This window comes from Rhinolophus sinicus, chromosome 6, assembly GCF_057876585.1.
Source record: "Rhinolophus sinicus isolate RSI-liver-muscle chromosome 6, RSI-T2T, whole genome shotgun sequence".
NCBI lineage: Eukaryota > Metazoa > Chordata > Mammalia > Chiroptera > Rhinolophidae > Rhinolophus > Rhinolophus sinicus.
The window spans coordinates 51,600,912-51,617,277 of NC_142506.1; the positions used below are offsets into that span (position 1 = coordinate 51,600,912).

At 40.4% G+C, this 16,366-nt stretch overlaps 1 protein-coding gene across 9 annotated transcripts in view; it reads right to left on the reverse strand.

Annotated features, from left to right (window-relative positions):
* The window catches only part of PLD5 (phospholipase D family member 5), a 240,039-nt gene that overhangs the window by 79,763 nt on the left and 143,910 nt on the right, over positions 1-16,366 (reverse strand). For 7 of the 9 annotated variants that reach the window (XR_016021545.1, XR_016021548.1, XR_016021549.1 and 4 more), the window contains one exon: positions 14,720-14,888. The exons of 1 other annotated variant lie outside the window; for it this stretch is intronic. Coding sequence is in view for 1 of the 8 variants with exons in the window: in XM_019746839.3 (XP_019602398.3) it covers positions 14,720-14,888 (169 nt within the window). In the remaining 7 variants the exon portion in view is untranslated. Of the gene's footprint in view, positions 1-14,719; positions 14,889-16,366 lie in introns of those variants that run through there. One more of the 9 variants, XR_016021552.1, reaches the window with a different exon arrangement.

Consider the following 16,366-nt stretch of genomic DNA (forward strand, 5'->3'; position numbering starts at 1 on the left):
TTGGGCTTGAGGGAGACAGTGGAGTTGGGGCTGGTGGCCAGAGTCCCCAGCAGTTCCTGGGGACATGTCTGTGGAATATGGAATTCCTCATCCGACGACAGAAGATGGCGGCCATTACATCAGCTCACAAATATCCTGAGGTCATGGATCTATCACAGCTCAAAACTGTGCCACAGGCCTAGCAATTAGTAGAGAATGCCGGCCTTTTGGGCGGTGAGCGACAAGGATTGCCCGCCTGATACCAGCAAAGAGTACCTGCTATGTAGGTGAGCAGGCTGCCAGGTTCCATCCCATTAAAGGATTAGCTCTGAACAGTTAATCATCAAGGCCTTGCCTAATGATGGTTAGCACAGTTACAGACCCCGTAGGTATGAACTCAGCCATCTCTGTCAGGGGCAGATGAAGAGAGATGAAGGAGCTCGCCGTGCCAATAATGAGCCAGGAAATAGCAAGGAATTTCTATCAGGAGCAGCACGCTTGTAGCAGGGCCCAGGGAAACCAGCTAGGAAGTAGCTTTGGGGTTGTCCCAGCATCGCTCTGGCCACAAAGGGCAGGTCGACGATGTGATGTTGGCAGTGCCACACAGCAGGGCCACTCAGCCTGCGGACGGCGCAGCTATCAGCAGGTCTCTGCAGAGGATGGGGAGGTGACGGGGGAGGAACCCCAGGACGTGCGAAACACTCAGCTCGTCCAGTCACCAGGTGGGCAGAGGCCCCACACAGAACGGAGGCAGAACTCCCCCTCACTCCCCACAGTCCAGCTTCCCCAGGAAGTACCCATGAGGGTGCCCTACGGGCTCCCTGAAAATGCCTGGTCTACAAAAGCAGCTCAGACTCCTTACCTCGCTACTTTCGAGAATGAATCCTGGCTGAATGAGCCAAAAGCAAACATTTGTTTTGCACAGAGGTATTTACTACAGCAGAATTTATTCAGAAAAAGAAAAAAAAAAAGAAAGAAATAGCTTATAAGCTCCATGACAGAGAAATTCAATTTGGTGAATCCACTACATTGTATATTATGCAGCCAATTTAAAACTAATGTTTACCAGTGTTTCTAATAACACAGAAAGGTGCTTATGGTGTAATATTAAGTTCAAAATTACGATGTAAATTTCATTATATAATATGAGCATCTGTATGTAATTCTGCATAAAATATCAAACTATTAAAACATTTTTTGTTGATGGTCACATGGATGATTTTGTTTCTCTTCCGTTTCTCTGTAGTTTCCAAATTTTCTACAGTAAGAAGTTATTACTATTGTAATGAGAAAAAAAATAATCCAAAGTATTCTTTTAAAAGGAAAGTTGTAAAAATGAAAATTGACTATAAAGAAATAGAAAATGCAGAGATAAAGGTCTAGGAAGTAAACAAAACTAAGACAACTTCCAAGAAAAGTCATTATTTTGTCCAAATAATTGGGAAGGCTATCTTTGGGTTCATGATTTATTCATGTCTATATGATTGGATTTAAAAAAGACGTTGAACTCTTGCTAATCATAGTGCTTACGAGTTTATATCAGAATGATGATTTCCATTGGAAATATACTGGAAAGCAAGCAAGAACATAATTAGGACTACTCAACAGATGGGGAAGCAGCAGCAATTTACCAGGAAAGAAGGGCGCTGAGGGAGGACAAGAATTGACAGGAGCAGCGAGGGGGGCTGAGCTACCCACACAGAGGCCACTCTTCTCCAGCCTGCGGGTTGCCCTCCAGGCACTGCCGCCCTCCCACCTCTGTTTCTGCGCCTCCCCACCATACTAGGCACTGGCACAGGGTGGGGAGGGGTAGGGACCATTGATTATTTGATTTTGTATCTCCAGCAACAGCACAGTACCCTGTCAAATATTTGTTCAACAAAGACACGTTCAAAATCATTTTGTGGCCATGTTTGAAAAGGGAGAATGCTAGTTTATAAGCATTTGCTGAGTGTTGACTGCGTATAAGCATTTGCTGAGTGGAACAGGGAAAAGATGCTGTTTTGAAAGAAGGGGACATCTTGCCATAAGGTTATATAATGTTCACGCTGACACTGCACTAGTTTTCCTGAAATAATATTGAGCTGGGAGATGAGAAGACTGAAATCTGTTTCACATCCACAAGCAATCTCTTCCTTCCTGGTCATGTGCCAGACAATAATGACACAAGAATTAATACGACACAGGCCCTAGAATCCAGGGATGTGGAGAATATTCAAATACAAGTTGCTGCCCTTTTATATCATCGTTGGGAGCACAACCGCAATAAACAGGATTAAACTGAAACAGGTTAAATTAGGATGACAAATTGGTGGGGAGCAAGGGAGCTTATTTTGAAATCTATAAAAATCAAACAATGTTTATTAGACTAGGTTGGTTTAAGGCAGCGATTCTCAACCCAGACTGCCCAATGGTTCCCAAAATCATCTTTTTAAAAGCATTAAAGCCTGAGCCCCACTTTAAATATTCTAATTAACTTGGTCTGGAGTGGGGCTGGCATCAGTATATTTCAAAATCTCCTTAGGTGGTTGTGACTGACAGTCATGATTGAAAGGTGCCAAACTGGGGACGGGAGGTGTGAATTTACCTAAAAAATATGCACATTTTATTTTCTCCTTTCTTCAGCTAAACCCCGAAGAACAATTTGAATTAGTATTCTGGGCAGAATTATCTTAACCTCCTTTAATAGAAATTGAGATCATGATGGACAGCTAAAAATTATTCCTGCTCTAAGATTACATAGAAAGTTAAGTGTCCAGTAAATTTGAAAACAAATGTTCTGCAATAGGAAAACAAAAATAAAAACAGCAATTATCTTTTATGAGCTCCATTATTTGTTGTTTTACAAACATTATCTAATCAAACTGGATAAATTGAACCAATGAGACAGGTATTATTATACCCACTTTGTAGATGAGAAAATTGAGGATAGTCAGGGTTATGACATTTGCCCAATGTGACCACAACTGCTAAACTACTGGTCATGTCAAATGTGTTTGACGCCCAACCCTATGGTCTTTGCCCTGCAATATATGCCTCCCAAATGATGCTGCTAGCTTCCTATTCTACAAAACCAAGCTCTACAGACTGAAAATAAATAGAATAAGAATAAGCAATTCTCAACTGGTCTAAATCACAACAGTATGTATTCTAATTATATTTTTCTTAATTCAGACATGTTTTATTTTTCTCTATGGTCCTGCAAAAAAAAAAAAAAAAAGTAGCCATAATATAATAGCTCTACATCAAAACAAAGGGTGAAATTGTGTTTTCCATGTTGTATCAGAATATCCTTTCTCTGGGTGCTTCACTCCAACGTACTAATTATAATAGGCTCAAAGAAGTTCAATTATTTAAAGGATTCAGTCTCCACCAATTATGCTTATCTCCTTTCAGGAAAAATGAAAAGCAGAAACTGCTGTGATTTTATTATTTCTGGATTATTAAAAAAATGTAGTAACAAAAGAAATTCTAATTAAATATTTCATGACCAGGCCATAAGATTATTGGGCATTTTAATCAGACTTTTACATGGGAATGATATTGTCAAAAAGTGGATTTTTCTGGGTTTCAGAAATAGCCCTGTGTTGCAAAGTAGATGCTGACTGTTTGCATGCTGAGTAAATGACAGTTTCCTTCAATAGCCTGGAGAGGGAATGGAGACCCACCTTGGGACAGTAGGGATGGGAAAGAAAGGAAGAGTGGGCTAAGGGAGCCATTGTAGATGGAGAATTAATAAGATGGTTAGGATGGGGAGCGAGGGGTGCTGGTGTGTGCAGAGCCATAGCTGACTCAGGCAGACCACAGGCTTCCTGAGGATGGGTAGGAGGCATTGTGGGTGGAAAATATAAAGTGATTATAACAGAAAATGTTAATACTATCACTTATAGACAAACAATAAGAATGGCTGTGAACCAAACATGACAAAGAAAAGGTTGATAAGTTAGGTAAAACAAAAGCGCTTAGCTGTTGGTTAACCTACATTGATAGGGTCAGTTATGAAGAATATTGCCAGTAAGGAGTGAGTGGGCTTTTAAGACGGAGCCTGAAGACCTGAGTCACACATGGATGCGGCAGCAGCCTGAAGCACAATGGCAGGGTGTATCCCGCTAGCATCAAAGTTAGTCCACTGAATGTTGCCTAGTCACAGGGCTCTTCAGTTATAAAAATACAAACACCAGGAAGAAAAAACCAATAGCCAACCAACCGACAAAAATCTGTAGTGGCTGTAGGTTTGAGAAGACCATGTTACTTCTTACGTATTCAAGATTCAAGACGTCAGTTGTCCAGACGCATCTTTATCTCAAGGACATCAAATTCAAATTCTCAGCAAATACAGACTGGGGTCGTAGGTTATTTTTTTATCCAATTACACAGTTCTAAGAGCAAACATGTCACAATCTTACCAGATAACAAATGTGATGGTCAACTAACTGTATGTGTCAAGTAGACTAGGCTGAGATGCCCGGATAGCTGGTAAAACATTTCTGGGTGTGCCTCTGAGGGTGCCTCCTGAAGAGATTAGCATTTGAATCAGTAGACTGAGTACAGATCACCCTCATTAATGCCAGTGGGCATCATCCAAGCCTTTGAGAGTGTGAGAAGAACAAAAAAGCAGAGGAAGAGTGATTGCTCTCCGCTTGAGCTGGGACATATCCATCTTCTCCTGCCCTTAGATTAGCACTCTTGGTTGTCCACATTCAGATACAAACTTGTACTCATCCCATCAGCTCTCCTGGTTTTCAGGCCTTCAGACTCTAGCTGAATTACACCACTGGTTTTCCTGGGAATTCTCAGCCTCCATGATCGCATGAACCAATTCCTACAATAAATCTCTCTTTTCTCTCTCTCTCTTTCCCCATATATATGAAGAGATAGATATAGAGATAGATATATTTGACATATGTGTATATATATATATATATATATATATATATATATATATATATATATATATACATATATGTCAAATATATCTATCCCTACCTATAGCTGTATCTATCCTATTTGTTCTGTTTCTCTGGAAAAACTTGACAAATATAACAAGTTTTCCAGATAGTGATTGATAAAGAATTTCTGCACAAATGGAGAGGTAAAAAAGCTATTTTTAAGCTTGCATAATTCTTGTGAATGAGGCTTTTGGGTGGTGAGGGGATGGTTGGTCCATCTAGATCTTCACCAAGGCTGAAGTGGCCCCTGTTTCATCAGGGACAGAGCAGATAGTTCTGAGTGGATGTGTTAACCAAGAGCTGCCTGAGTCGATGTGTGGGAGCAGGACTCGGTGTGCACGTAAGGATTTGTAATTACTGAATCCAATGAAAGTCAGAATTCCATATGTAATGATACCTTGCCGAATCCTTTCTATCCACCCACAATCTCACATTTCTAGAAATTATACTCCCTTTTAATTTTACAAGGTAACCATCCCAGTTTCTAGCACAGCATAAGGCCGATAATAAGAACTCATTATTCATTAGTACAATTAAACTGACTCGAACTAGAGTCGTGGTATGAATGTGAATGGTAACATTCATGATAACAATAAACACTTACATAGACACTAAAACAGTCACACCCTCTTCTAAACTCTACATATATTAACAAGTTAACCTGCACCACAACCTATGAGGTAGGTTCTGTTATCATCCTGATTTTGCTGATGAGGAAATTGAGGCACAGAAAGTTCAGTATCTTGCTCAAGGTCGCAAAGCTAATGATAAGAAGAGAAAGGAAACCTGAGCTCCATTTCTGGCTCGTTTCCACAGCCTTTCTAAGAGTCTGCCAGCACGTACTGTGCAGAGACAGGATCCTGGCTTGTACTTTCCAAAACGACCTCGTCTATCACTGAGCTTTCATACATGCCACTCACTAAACCAAGCAAATACTGCTCAATTTTAAAAATCATAATTTTTCAAAATTAAACAACTGTGATGTACATACCATCAATTGGAAAGCATGGCTCACCATAGACCAATAACTAATTCATTTAACATAAATACGTCCTTTTAAGATACAGTTGTTGCAGCTCATTAGTTATTTTATTTGGTTCCTACAGTGAACTCATAGAGAATGGGATTTTTTTACCCCATAGAGAATGGGATTTTTTTACCCAGTGAATTAGGTAACTTTACTAATAAACCTTCATCAAGTCACATTTTCTGGCTTTTCCTGAACAGTCTTGATTTCTTAAATCCCCATCATTTTATCCCATAAATTAGCAATCAAGTTGCCCTAGATATTTCAATATTTCAGGGTCTAAACCCATCAACAGACAGAAAGAAACAAAACCTTTGCCTGACCATGTAGTTTGATTAGATTTGAAAATGTGGTTAGCATGGAACTGTAGCCCTCACTGACCCTCAACAAAGCTGTGACACTGAGGAAAGTCCAGCTTCTTTCAGCACAGAAGGAAACAAGCACAAAGATATAGCCCAGTATGAGGCAGGAAAGACAAGATGAGTTTTTCAGAATGGGAATTAGAACAGCCACTCTTTGGCACCACAGATTAAAAATGCATTTTTAATGACTGTGTCTCTTTCGACGGAAATGAAAAAGAAAAAGCAGGCATTCATCATCCTGTTAATAACGACCATCAGTCATTCCTATGAAATTGTTTCTTGTTCAGAGAAGACACAGATGTCATGTGCCATGTTTATTTGTGTCCCTTTTCTGCTGAGCTGGAGCCTGCCTGTAACTAGCACTGTTCCTTGGTATATTTTGCTCACAGCTGCATTATAACAAGCAGATGGGCCATTTTTCGGTTATAGTTCCTGTTATCAGCATGCCATTTATGGCTTCCATTTAGGATTTTTCGGGTTTTCTTGGTTTAGAAGTAAAATCCATGTTTGACTATTTTACTCCTCCCAAATAAAAATACTTTTAAAAAGTATATATTAATGAACCACATGATTTCACTGATGTGTGGTATATAAACCAAAAACAACAAAAGAACAAGACAAACAAATCAGAAACAAAAATTCATAGACACAAACAATACTTTAGTGGTTACCAGAGGGTAAGGGGGGAGGGGAGTGGTAGATGAGGGTAAGGGGGATCAAATATATGGTGATGGAAGGAGAACTGCCTCTGGGTGGTGAACACACAATGGGATTTATAGATGATATAATACAGAATTGTACACCTGAAATCTATGTAACTTTACTAACAATTGTCACCCCAATAAACTTTAATTAAAGCTAAATATATAAGTGGAAAGTGAGCTGTGAATCTGAGCTAATTTTCATTATACTGGAACATCTTAGAGAAAATTGAAATTAGCTTACTTGAATAGTTAGGGTGTGAATTTTTTCCCCCCTAGCATATTTTTGTGTCCAACAAGCCAATCAATGACTATATACCAAAATTTATAAGGTCTTGGTGAAAATAAAAGTGTGATTACAGGTCCCAAGATTGGCCACCCAAGTCTTGAATTTCCTATTTCATTTGAAAGATGAAATCAGATAAATTTTAAATCACGTAGGCTTGCAGCAGTACTTTTTTATTTTATTATTTTTTAGAAATGGTAAATTTCTAACAGGATACGGGGTTCTTAAACTGCACCCAAAGAGAAAAAGTGAGCAGCAAGGATCTGCTTTCCGTTCTCCATTCCTGATGTGTGCACAACTATCCCCTCACTGGCTTGGTCAGAGGGGAGGAATCAAGCCTTTAAAATAGCCTTTAAAATAGCCTAAAAAGGCACAAAACATGTGGCATTTAGACAAGCTCTCCTGGGCCATTTAAATTTGCAAATGCTGTTCTAGGGATTGAGGGTGGGGTGAGGGGGATGGGAAAGGGAGCAAGTTGGACGTGAAGTACTCTCAATTCCGCAGGTCTGCTCTCTCTGTAAAGACCACACATGCTTAGTGGGTGACCAGCGGGGACCAAATGCGTGGGATACCCCAGCAACAGTCACTTGGCTACCGACAGACTGGGGAGAGAACATTCCCATTATTGCTGAGCAAGGTAGGAACCCTCCAAACGTGCTGCCAACCTCACTCCATATTGTTCACCATTCCTCACAGGACATGGTACTGGGGACCAAGAGCTGGCCGTGCGGGGAGCTGCTCACGAGAGACGACTCACAGCCTGCTCGAATCTACTTTACTTCCAAAGCAGGTCATGCCCTTCTATCCTCATGTCTGCAAAAGATCTCTGCTTGTGAAGAGGCAAAGAGATTTAGGCTCAGTCCTCTACAAAAAACCAACTGGTTTTAGACTGTAATGGAGCCTGGTGAGGTTAAGGGAATGAAAAGCAGCAAAGATACGTCTGTTTGGCCAAAGCAATATGATTCTACCGGAAGACATCGGTTCAAACTGGGGTCTCCTCCTAAAGGGTTGTTGTGTGAGCTCAGTAACAGCCAGGTTATTGGCAGCAAATTGCAACAGCTCATGTGTTGATGGTAGGCCAGTTTTTAGAGTAACTTGAACTTCGCTTCTCAGTGTTATCTTCTTTTCATATCAGCAACATCCATCATAATTGACTCTAAAGTCATGCCATTAACAAAGATTCTTTCCTTGACCAAACTCTAGCCAGGCTCCTCTGAGCCCTCGTCACTGCCAGGCCTCAACCTTGGCCTTTAAAAATGGCAGACTCTCAGCACAAATGCCCTGCCCCACACCTCCCCCATTAAAAGGCTTAAACAAACACTAACATGATTTCTAACAGCTCATGGCCACATCTTAGGATGACCCTGGCCCCCCCTAAAAGTGCCTATCTGAGAAAGCTCAAGGCTGACAAAAGAATTTGCTGTTTGTTCCAGCCAACATCTGAAGATAGGGCCCCCATCTCTCAGTCTCTGTAGGACGTTAGGAGCCTAACTTTGGTAAATGCCAGTTAGCAAACTCACATGGGTTTCACATGTACCAACCCCTCTTCCCACCTTTTATAAATTTCCCTGACCCTCTCCAAGCCCCAGCCATTTACCTCCGTATTCCCTCACTCTTTCAGTAAAATGTCCAGTCATCTCCACCCAAATCTAAGTTGAGTTCAGTTCACCTGGACCCTATTCCTTAGTGCAATAGTATATTATTGATTCAAATCTGTCCTTACCACTTTAACTAGCGTCTGGTTTTGTTTATCTTTGACACAATCCACTCAACAACTACTCAACAAATATTTACTGAGCTCCTAGTATGTGTTAAGCTTCGTGCCAAGCACAGTTATATAAAACAGGCCTGGAACCTCACCCATCCATTTCCCCACCGCCCTGTGAGTGGTACTGAATGTTGACCATGAGGGAACGCCAGGAACCACAGAAAGGTTGTGTCATCTCCTAATGACCCATCTGCTACCAGACAGTCTGAACACCCAGGAGGGTTTGCTGGCTCACAGAGCAAGAGGTCAGAAAGGTTTAGTGCAGCACGTTTCAAATGTTTTTGAGCATATGAATTGCCTGGGGATCTTGTTGAAAAGGAGATTCTGATTCAAGTAGGACCAAGGTGGATCCTGAGATTCTGCATTTCTTATAAGCTCTCAGGTAATAAAGATGTTCCTGATCCCAGGGCCAAACTGTGAGTAGTTAGAATCGAGCTCACACCTGAAGGATGAAGGATCAGGTTAAAAGCAAGGAAAGGCCAGAAGTCCTCAGGCTGCTCCTGAGAATCACATCCACCTTAAAGAAGGGGGCTAAATCACCCATCTAGGAACTCACCTTTACCCATTAAGCCACCTGAGCACCCCGCTGCACTGGTTTCAGCCACCGCCACCCACTGATCCCCAGAGCTAAGCAAACTCCCAGGTGCTCCCCTTGTGGCTCCAGCCCCCAGAAGCCCCTTGAATCCTGTCAATGGACTTAATGGGTATCCTGGAAAATGCTGCAGGTTCCCTATGACCTCTAAGCTCAATCAAGTCCGAATCTAGGAATTCTGGAAGCCAACCAGGATTGAGGGCAGGGTCAAGAGAAATAGTAGCTACTGGGAAAAATAAAGCCATTTAGCAAAGATTACTTTGTAGTCGAAGAGAAAAATCCATCATTCCGAGGCACAACATATCAGAATAGAGTTCATCCAGGTCACCAAGTCCAAGGGTAAATGTAAATCTTCCCAAGGGTGTTTAACACCCTTGGCTCTTGCTTGGTGCCCATGAGGCTGGAGGGAGCTGACAGCGCGGTGCTCACACAGCTTGGACACCTGTCTGGTCTGGGCGCCAGCACACATTGCATGGCTCACCAAATCCAGTGAAAGCTATGGTTCCCGTTCTGTCCAGTGGCTGAGTGCTGGTCTTCTCTAGGACTCAGGAAAGACAACTGGAACTGTCTCTTGCTCACACCATCAAACCTGCTATATTAGATTGTCTCCCGAGTTTGCTGCCAACAATACCTCCCATTGCTGTACCTGCATGCTCCTCCTAGAGTCCCTTGTCCCTCCCCTGAATGTGGGCTGGCCTTGTGTTTTGATTGATTAAATGTGGCCGAAGTACTATTCTGGGAGTCCAGGCAGTAAGAGGTCTTGTAGTTCTCGCTTCCACCCTCTTGGGATCCAGCTGCTCTATCAAAAGCTTGGGTTAGATTATTGAATAATAAGTGTCCACTTGGGGAGAGTGAGCCTGGCCAGCCGTTAGGCAGTCCAGCTGCAGCCGCTCTCCCAGCTGAACACAACTCTGTGAGTAGATCCAGCCAGCACTGCTGGAGCACAAAATTGTGACGCCAACTCACAGAACCGTAGGAAATAATAATAAATACACTTTGGCGTTGTTTGTTGTACAATAATAGATAACCGAGAAACTACCTCAGCAAAAGCTTAAAGCCGTGTGGCACTGTGTTTTGGATTGGGTGGTGGTGGAGGCTGGAAGCTCATTCTGTTACTCAAGACTAGAAGCACAATTAAAGAAATTGCTTCTGGAGCCTTGAGGAAGGAGTGATAGGATGTTTGGCGTCACTACTGCCTGCTTTAAAGTAGAAGACAGAAAATATGACTGTTTTTATTCCTGACTTGTGGATCTGGTTAAGGAGATTATCAAAGTTTTAGTGGAATATGACAAGAAGGAATGCTTTAGTTTTTACGTAGAATTTTGAGAAAATGTAGAGAATCTAGGACAGTCTTTCAATTCAGCAAAAATAAGCTCAAAGTAGGAAATATCCTTAGAGTAGAAAAAAATCAAAGTTGTGGCTGTAAGACTCCTTGTTGAAACTTCTGAAAGATTTAAGATGGTGAGTGCCTATTCGTTCCTCTCAGCTAGACTGAGAGGAATCCTGGAAGCCCAAAAGGGCTCCTAGCAACGTTAAGATCAAGGTCTTAAAGCACCTTCAGTCCAGAGTAAAGAAAGACCCATCTGCAAGTTATTTGTGGGCGTGGCTTTTTGGTAATAGAGTGGATTACAATTGGATACATAGAAAGTCTACAAGATTTTTAAATGGTTGTACTACATTGGACTAAAAAACAACAGAGATGGTTTAACATCAAAAGAGGCCTCTGGGGCCTCAGATTTCTACTGGCAGGAAGCTGACTAAGAAAGTAAGTCTGAAACAAATACAGGCTATTTCTTATGGAAAAGAAAAATATGACACAGAGACTGGAGCCAAGAGCTTCTGAGAACAGCAGATTAGGAAGGCACTCGCAGGGAGGAGAACTAGATCCTAGTCTAGAAACATTCCCTGTTCCCAGAGTTTGGAGAAACTGGTGACATGTTCCAGACTAGATTTCAAAATTGCTGTTGACTCATGACTGATATGTTCTCTCCATTGCCCCCGTTGAACAGAACTATCTATTGTAGCTATCCCTGTTTCATCATAGTGTCTGGGGGGCACATAACTTTTTAATTCACAGGTTTCCAAATCAAGAGAAGCCTACAGGAGAAGCCTCAGCAGATTGAGACCTGATGCAGCTGAAGAGATCCTGAACCTAGAGCTTTTACTGTAATGGGATGGAAGTTTGGGGGACAGAGGAGTGCATTTTGTATGAGGAAGAGATATGGATCGCTATGGCCACAGTGGACTTCAGTATATAATTTCCAAAGATTCTTGTCAACAATTCTCCTCATTCCCATCTTGGATTTGCAACTTGCTTTGACCAACAGAATAGGGTGGAAGCAACCGGGATTCCAGAGCATAGGTCTTAAGAGTCATCAGTTTCTGCTTTTGCCCGTTTAAGATACAACCACCATGTAGATAGTTCGGGCTGGTTTACTGAATGATCACACACACACACACACACACACACACACACACACACACACGGAGGTCCAGCCAGCCACCAGATGTTCCAACCACCCTAAGTAAGATGCTGGATATGTGAGGAAAGTCATCTTGGATCCCCCAGCCCCAGGCAACCCACCTCAGTCTACACTATGTGGATCAGAGCTGAGTTCTCTCTGCCACGCCCTGCCCAGAATCATGAATAAATAAGTGACTGTTATTTTTTAAATCACTAAATTTTGGGACAACCTACGCAGCAATAAACATGCAAAACATCTGCTTAAATAGTAGAGCTAGAAAAAGTGCAGAACGCAATGACAGGTGGTCCCTGACCTATGATGGTTCAACTCATGATTTTTCAACTTTACGATGGTACAAAAGTGACACCTATACAACCATTCTGTTTTTCACTTTCAGTACAGTATTCAATAAATTACATGCAATATTTAACACTTTATTGTAAAATAGACTGTGTTAGATGATTTTGCCCAACTATAGGCTAATGTAAGTGTTCTTTGCCTATGTAAGGTAGGCTAGGCTGAGCTATGATGTTTGGTAGGTTAAGTGTATTAAATGCATTTTCAATTTATGATATTTTAAGTTTATGATGGGTTTTTCTGGATGTAACCCCATCGTAAGTCAAAAAGCATCTTTAGTAAATTTATTCATTTTTTAGTATGATCTTTGTAGTTTTCTGTTTGTTTTTGTCTGATATATTTTGACTTGAAAATAGTATAATTGAACAATAGATTTCAAAGCACCAATGAGGTAACTATGACAGGAATACCTTGGAGATATTGCAGGTTTGGTTCCAAATCACTACAATAAAGTGAGTCTCGCAATAAAACAAGTTGTAATCTTTTTGCCAGTGGAGGGTCTTGCCTTCAATTTGTAAAAAATGCAACATATGTAAAGCACAATAAAATAAAGCAAAATGCAACAAAATGAGGTATGCCTGTATAAGCTTAATGCCAGCACATTTTGTGTACAAAGAGACAAAACTGATTTCATCTATGACCCATATAGAAATATTTATGTATAGGTCTACTTGGATAGCATAGCCTGGGTAGCTCAGTACTATCATGGCCATATCAATATAAAGGAAAACACACTAAAGATGACGAAAATCATTTTCTTATCTCCAGGTTATTTCATTCAGAAAGCATTGACATCATTTAGTCCATTTTCTAAAGGCTGTTCTTGTAATTATAATTAGTATCTTTCTATGTTTCTTTTTCCTATTCACCCAAACATGACAGAGTCAAGAATATACAACTAATTAAGAAGTACAAATTACCAGTTATAAAAATAGTCACAGGGATGTAAAACACAGCATAGGGAATATAGTCAATAATATTACAATAACTGTATACGGTGTCAGATGAATACCAGACTTATCAGGGTGATTACTTTGTAAGTTAAATAAATGTCTAATCACTGTGCTTCACATCTGAAACTAATATAATATGGCATGTCAACTGTAATTGAAAAATACATTTAAAAAATAAAGAATATACGAGTACACTGGAAAGCTTGACTTCACTTTTTAAAAAGTTGGCTCTGTGCTATGGAAGGCATTGTGGAGGTTCCTCAAAAAATTGAGAATAGAATTACCATATGACCCAGTTGGGTATCTACCCCCAAAATTGGAAAACATTTATCTGTAGAGATATATGTGCTCCGATGTTCACTGCAGCTTTATTTACGGTGGCCAAGACATGGAAACAACCAAAGGGTCTTTCGATAGATGATTGGATAAAGAAGATGTGATATATATACACAATGGTATACTATTCTGCCATAAGAAGAGATGAAATAGTGCCATTTGCAACAACATGGCTGGATCTTGAGATTATTATGCTAAGTGGAATATGTCAGACCACATGATATCAATGATATGTGGTATATAAAACTGAAAACAACAAAGGAACAAGAAAAACAAATAAAGAAACAAAAACTCATAGACACAGACAATAGTTTAGTGGTTATCAGAGGGTAAGGGGGGTGGGGAGTGATAGATGAGGGTAAGGGGGGATCAAATATATGGTGATGAAAGGAGAACTGACTCTGGGTGGTAAACACACGATGTGATATATAGATGATGTAATACAGAATTGTACACCTGAAACCTATGTAACTTTACTAACCACTGTCACCCCAATAAACTTTAATTAAAACAAAAGCTGGCTCTGGGTTCTAAAGGAAAATTATGACCCCAATGAACCAACGACATGCCTCAGCAAGCAGCTATGGAATCAAAACTGTAAACACGCATGTGCGAAGCAGGATAGGATTCTGGGGCATGCCATCAACAGATACCGTGATGAAAGTGGTTCCCTCCCCCACCGAAGGGGCCCAACACTACTGTATAGACAGCCTACGGTATACAAAGGGGAAACGGGATTTTGCCCTTGAAAGCCAGGTATTCTAGTAGGAGCTAAGCGACATGATTAACAACAGCACATACGTGTAAATGTCATGATGTACATGTACTGTGGGTGAAATAGACTAAAAAACAATGAGCTTGAAGTTGAGGAGTGAAGGCAAGAACACTAGGAGTGTAAAACGCACATGAATGAAATCATCACATGCACAGAGGATGCAGCTTACCTGACATGCTGATGGGTGACTGTGGTTGAGATCCCAGTGGGAAGACACTATGTCGACAGATTTTTTGGCCATGTTGAGTAAATTCATCCAGCCTTGGAAAAGCGATAAGTGAAATGGTGCATTTTCTGAATAGTTAAGGCCTTCAGGAATATTTTCCACCAGGGCAATGCTTAGGAAAGATTTTGAAAAACAAATAAACAAAATCTAGTCACATTTGAAGCCACAGATATTGATACATGCATATCCAGACATCTGAAAAATATTCTCTATTCTTTCTAAATGTATGCGTCCCTCATAACTTACATTTTCCACCAAAGCCCTCCTACATTTCCTTTATGCTAACCAACTGTGTTCTGAGAATTTATGCTCTGTTTTGCCCAGTTAGCATTCGTCTTTCAGAAAATCATGGTATATGTCCCTAATGTCCAGTTTAAAACTAGCCTTGAGGAAAAAAATTCAGAGCTTCCTACACAATCATCTTCCACTAGGAATATATACCTTTTCCCTCCTACAGCAATAAGATAGTACTTTCGTGAGCTACTTGAGATCATAAATTCATTGTGCAATTTCTAGTACAATGATGGACATCTATTAGAACTAATTTAGAAACTATAATATTATTAGTTTTACTACTATTAGAAAATAAAAATAATAAATATTATTATTATTGCTTAATACCTCTATTAATGTTTCCCAGCCTAAGGCATAAAACGATAATGAGAAAAAAATTTAAAAACCTGCCTGTTGTGGGCTTTATTTAAATTGAAGATAACAATGTATAAAATAATAGTAATAATCAAACCCTAAATAAACTACAGTCAACAATATCCTAATAAATACGTGTGTGTGTTTACACTTCCTAATACATTGACAACATAGACACTTGGTGTTGCAGCTAAGGTTGTATGGTTGTCACCTCTGAGTTAGCCAAGTGACACATAATATTTTAATAAAGAAACGAGAAAATTGTTTTCCAGTTTAAGAAATGTAAATTCTCCTGAACTCTTGATGGGAAACTCCAAACTCTTACGTAGATACCTGCAATTGCTTCCAGAACAGAGACCTGTTTTATTTACAGCTGTGCATCCACAGTGCCAGATATATAATTAGGGCTCAAGAAATACTTATAGAATGGATTTCAGGTTCCAACAAGGGATCTAGTACTTCTCAATAAAACTGTTAACTGTTTCTCTTACTGATACTTGTTCCATTTAGCCAGTTTTAGAAACAAAAACAATGCTCTTAGTAAAACGCGCTTGTGTATTTGATGAATGTCAGCCAGAATGGGATTCAGGCATGTCACCCAGAGACATTCACAATTTGGGGAGACAATCACGCACCACCACCAGCAGTTAAATGTAATGTTTGTCAAGCCCTTATAAGCACAGAACAGGCAAATCACTGTGTGACACAGAAATGACTATGACAAATCTCTCTAGTCCTCTGGAATTTATAATCTAGTGAAAGAGCCAGTCTCACACATAATGATTCAAATAGGAGGTAAATGGTGAAACGAGAGCAAGAAGTTCAATGAGATGGAAAATGCATCACCTAATACCATTGGAGCAAGGGCAGGAAGGCAAAATTAATTCTGGTTGGGGGCACCTAGAATTGGAGGAAGTTGGAGAGATGAGTCTTCAGACACAA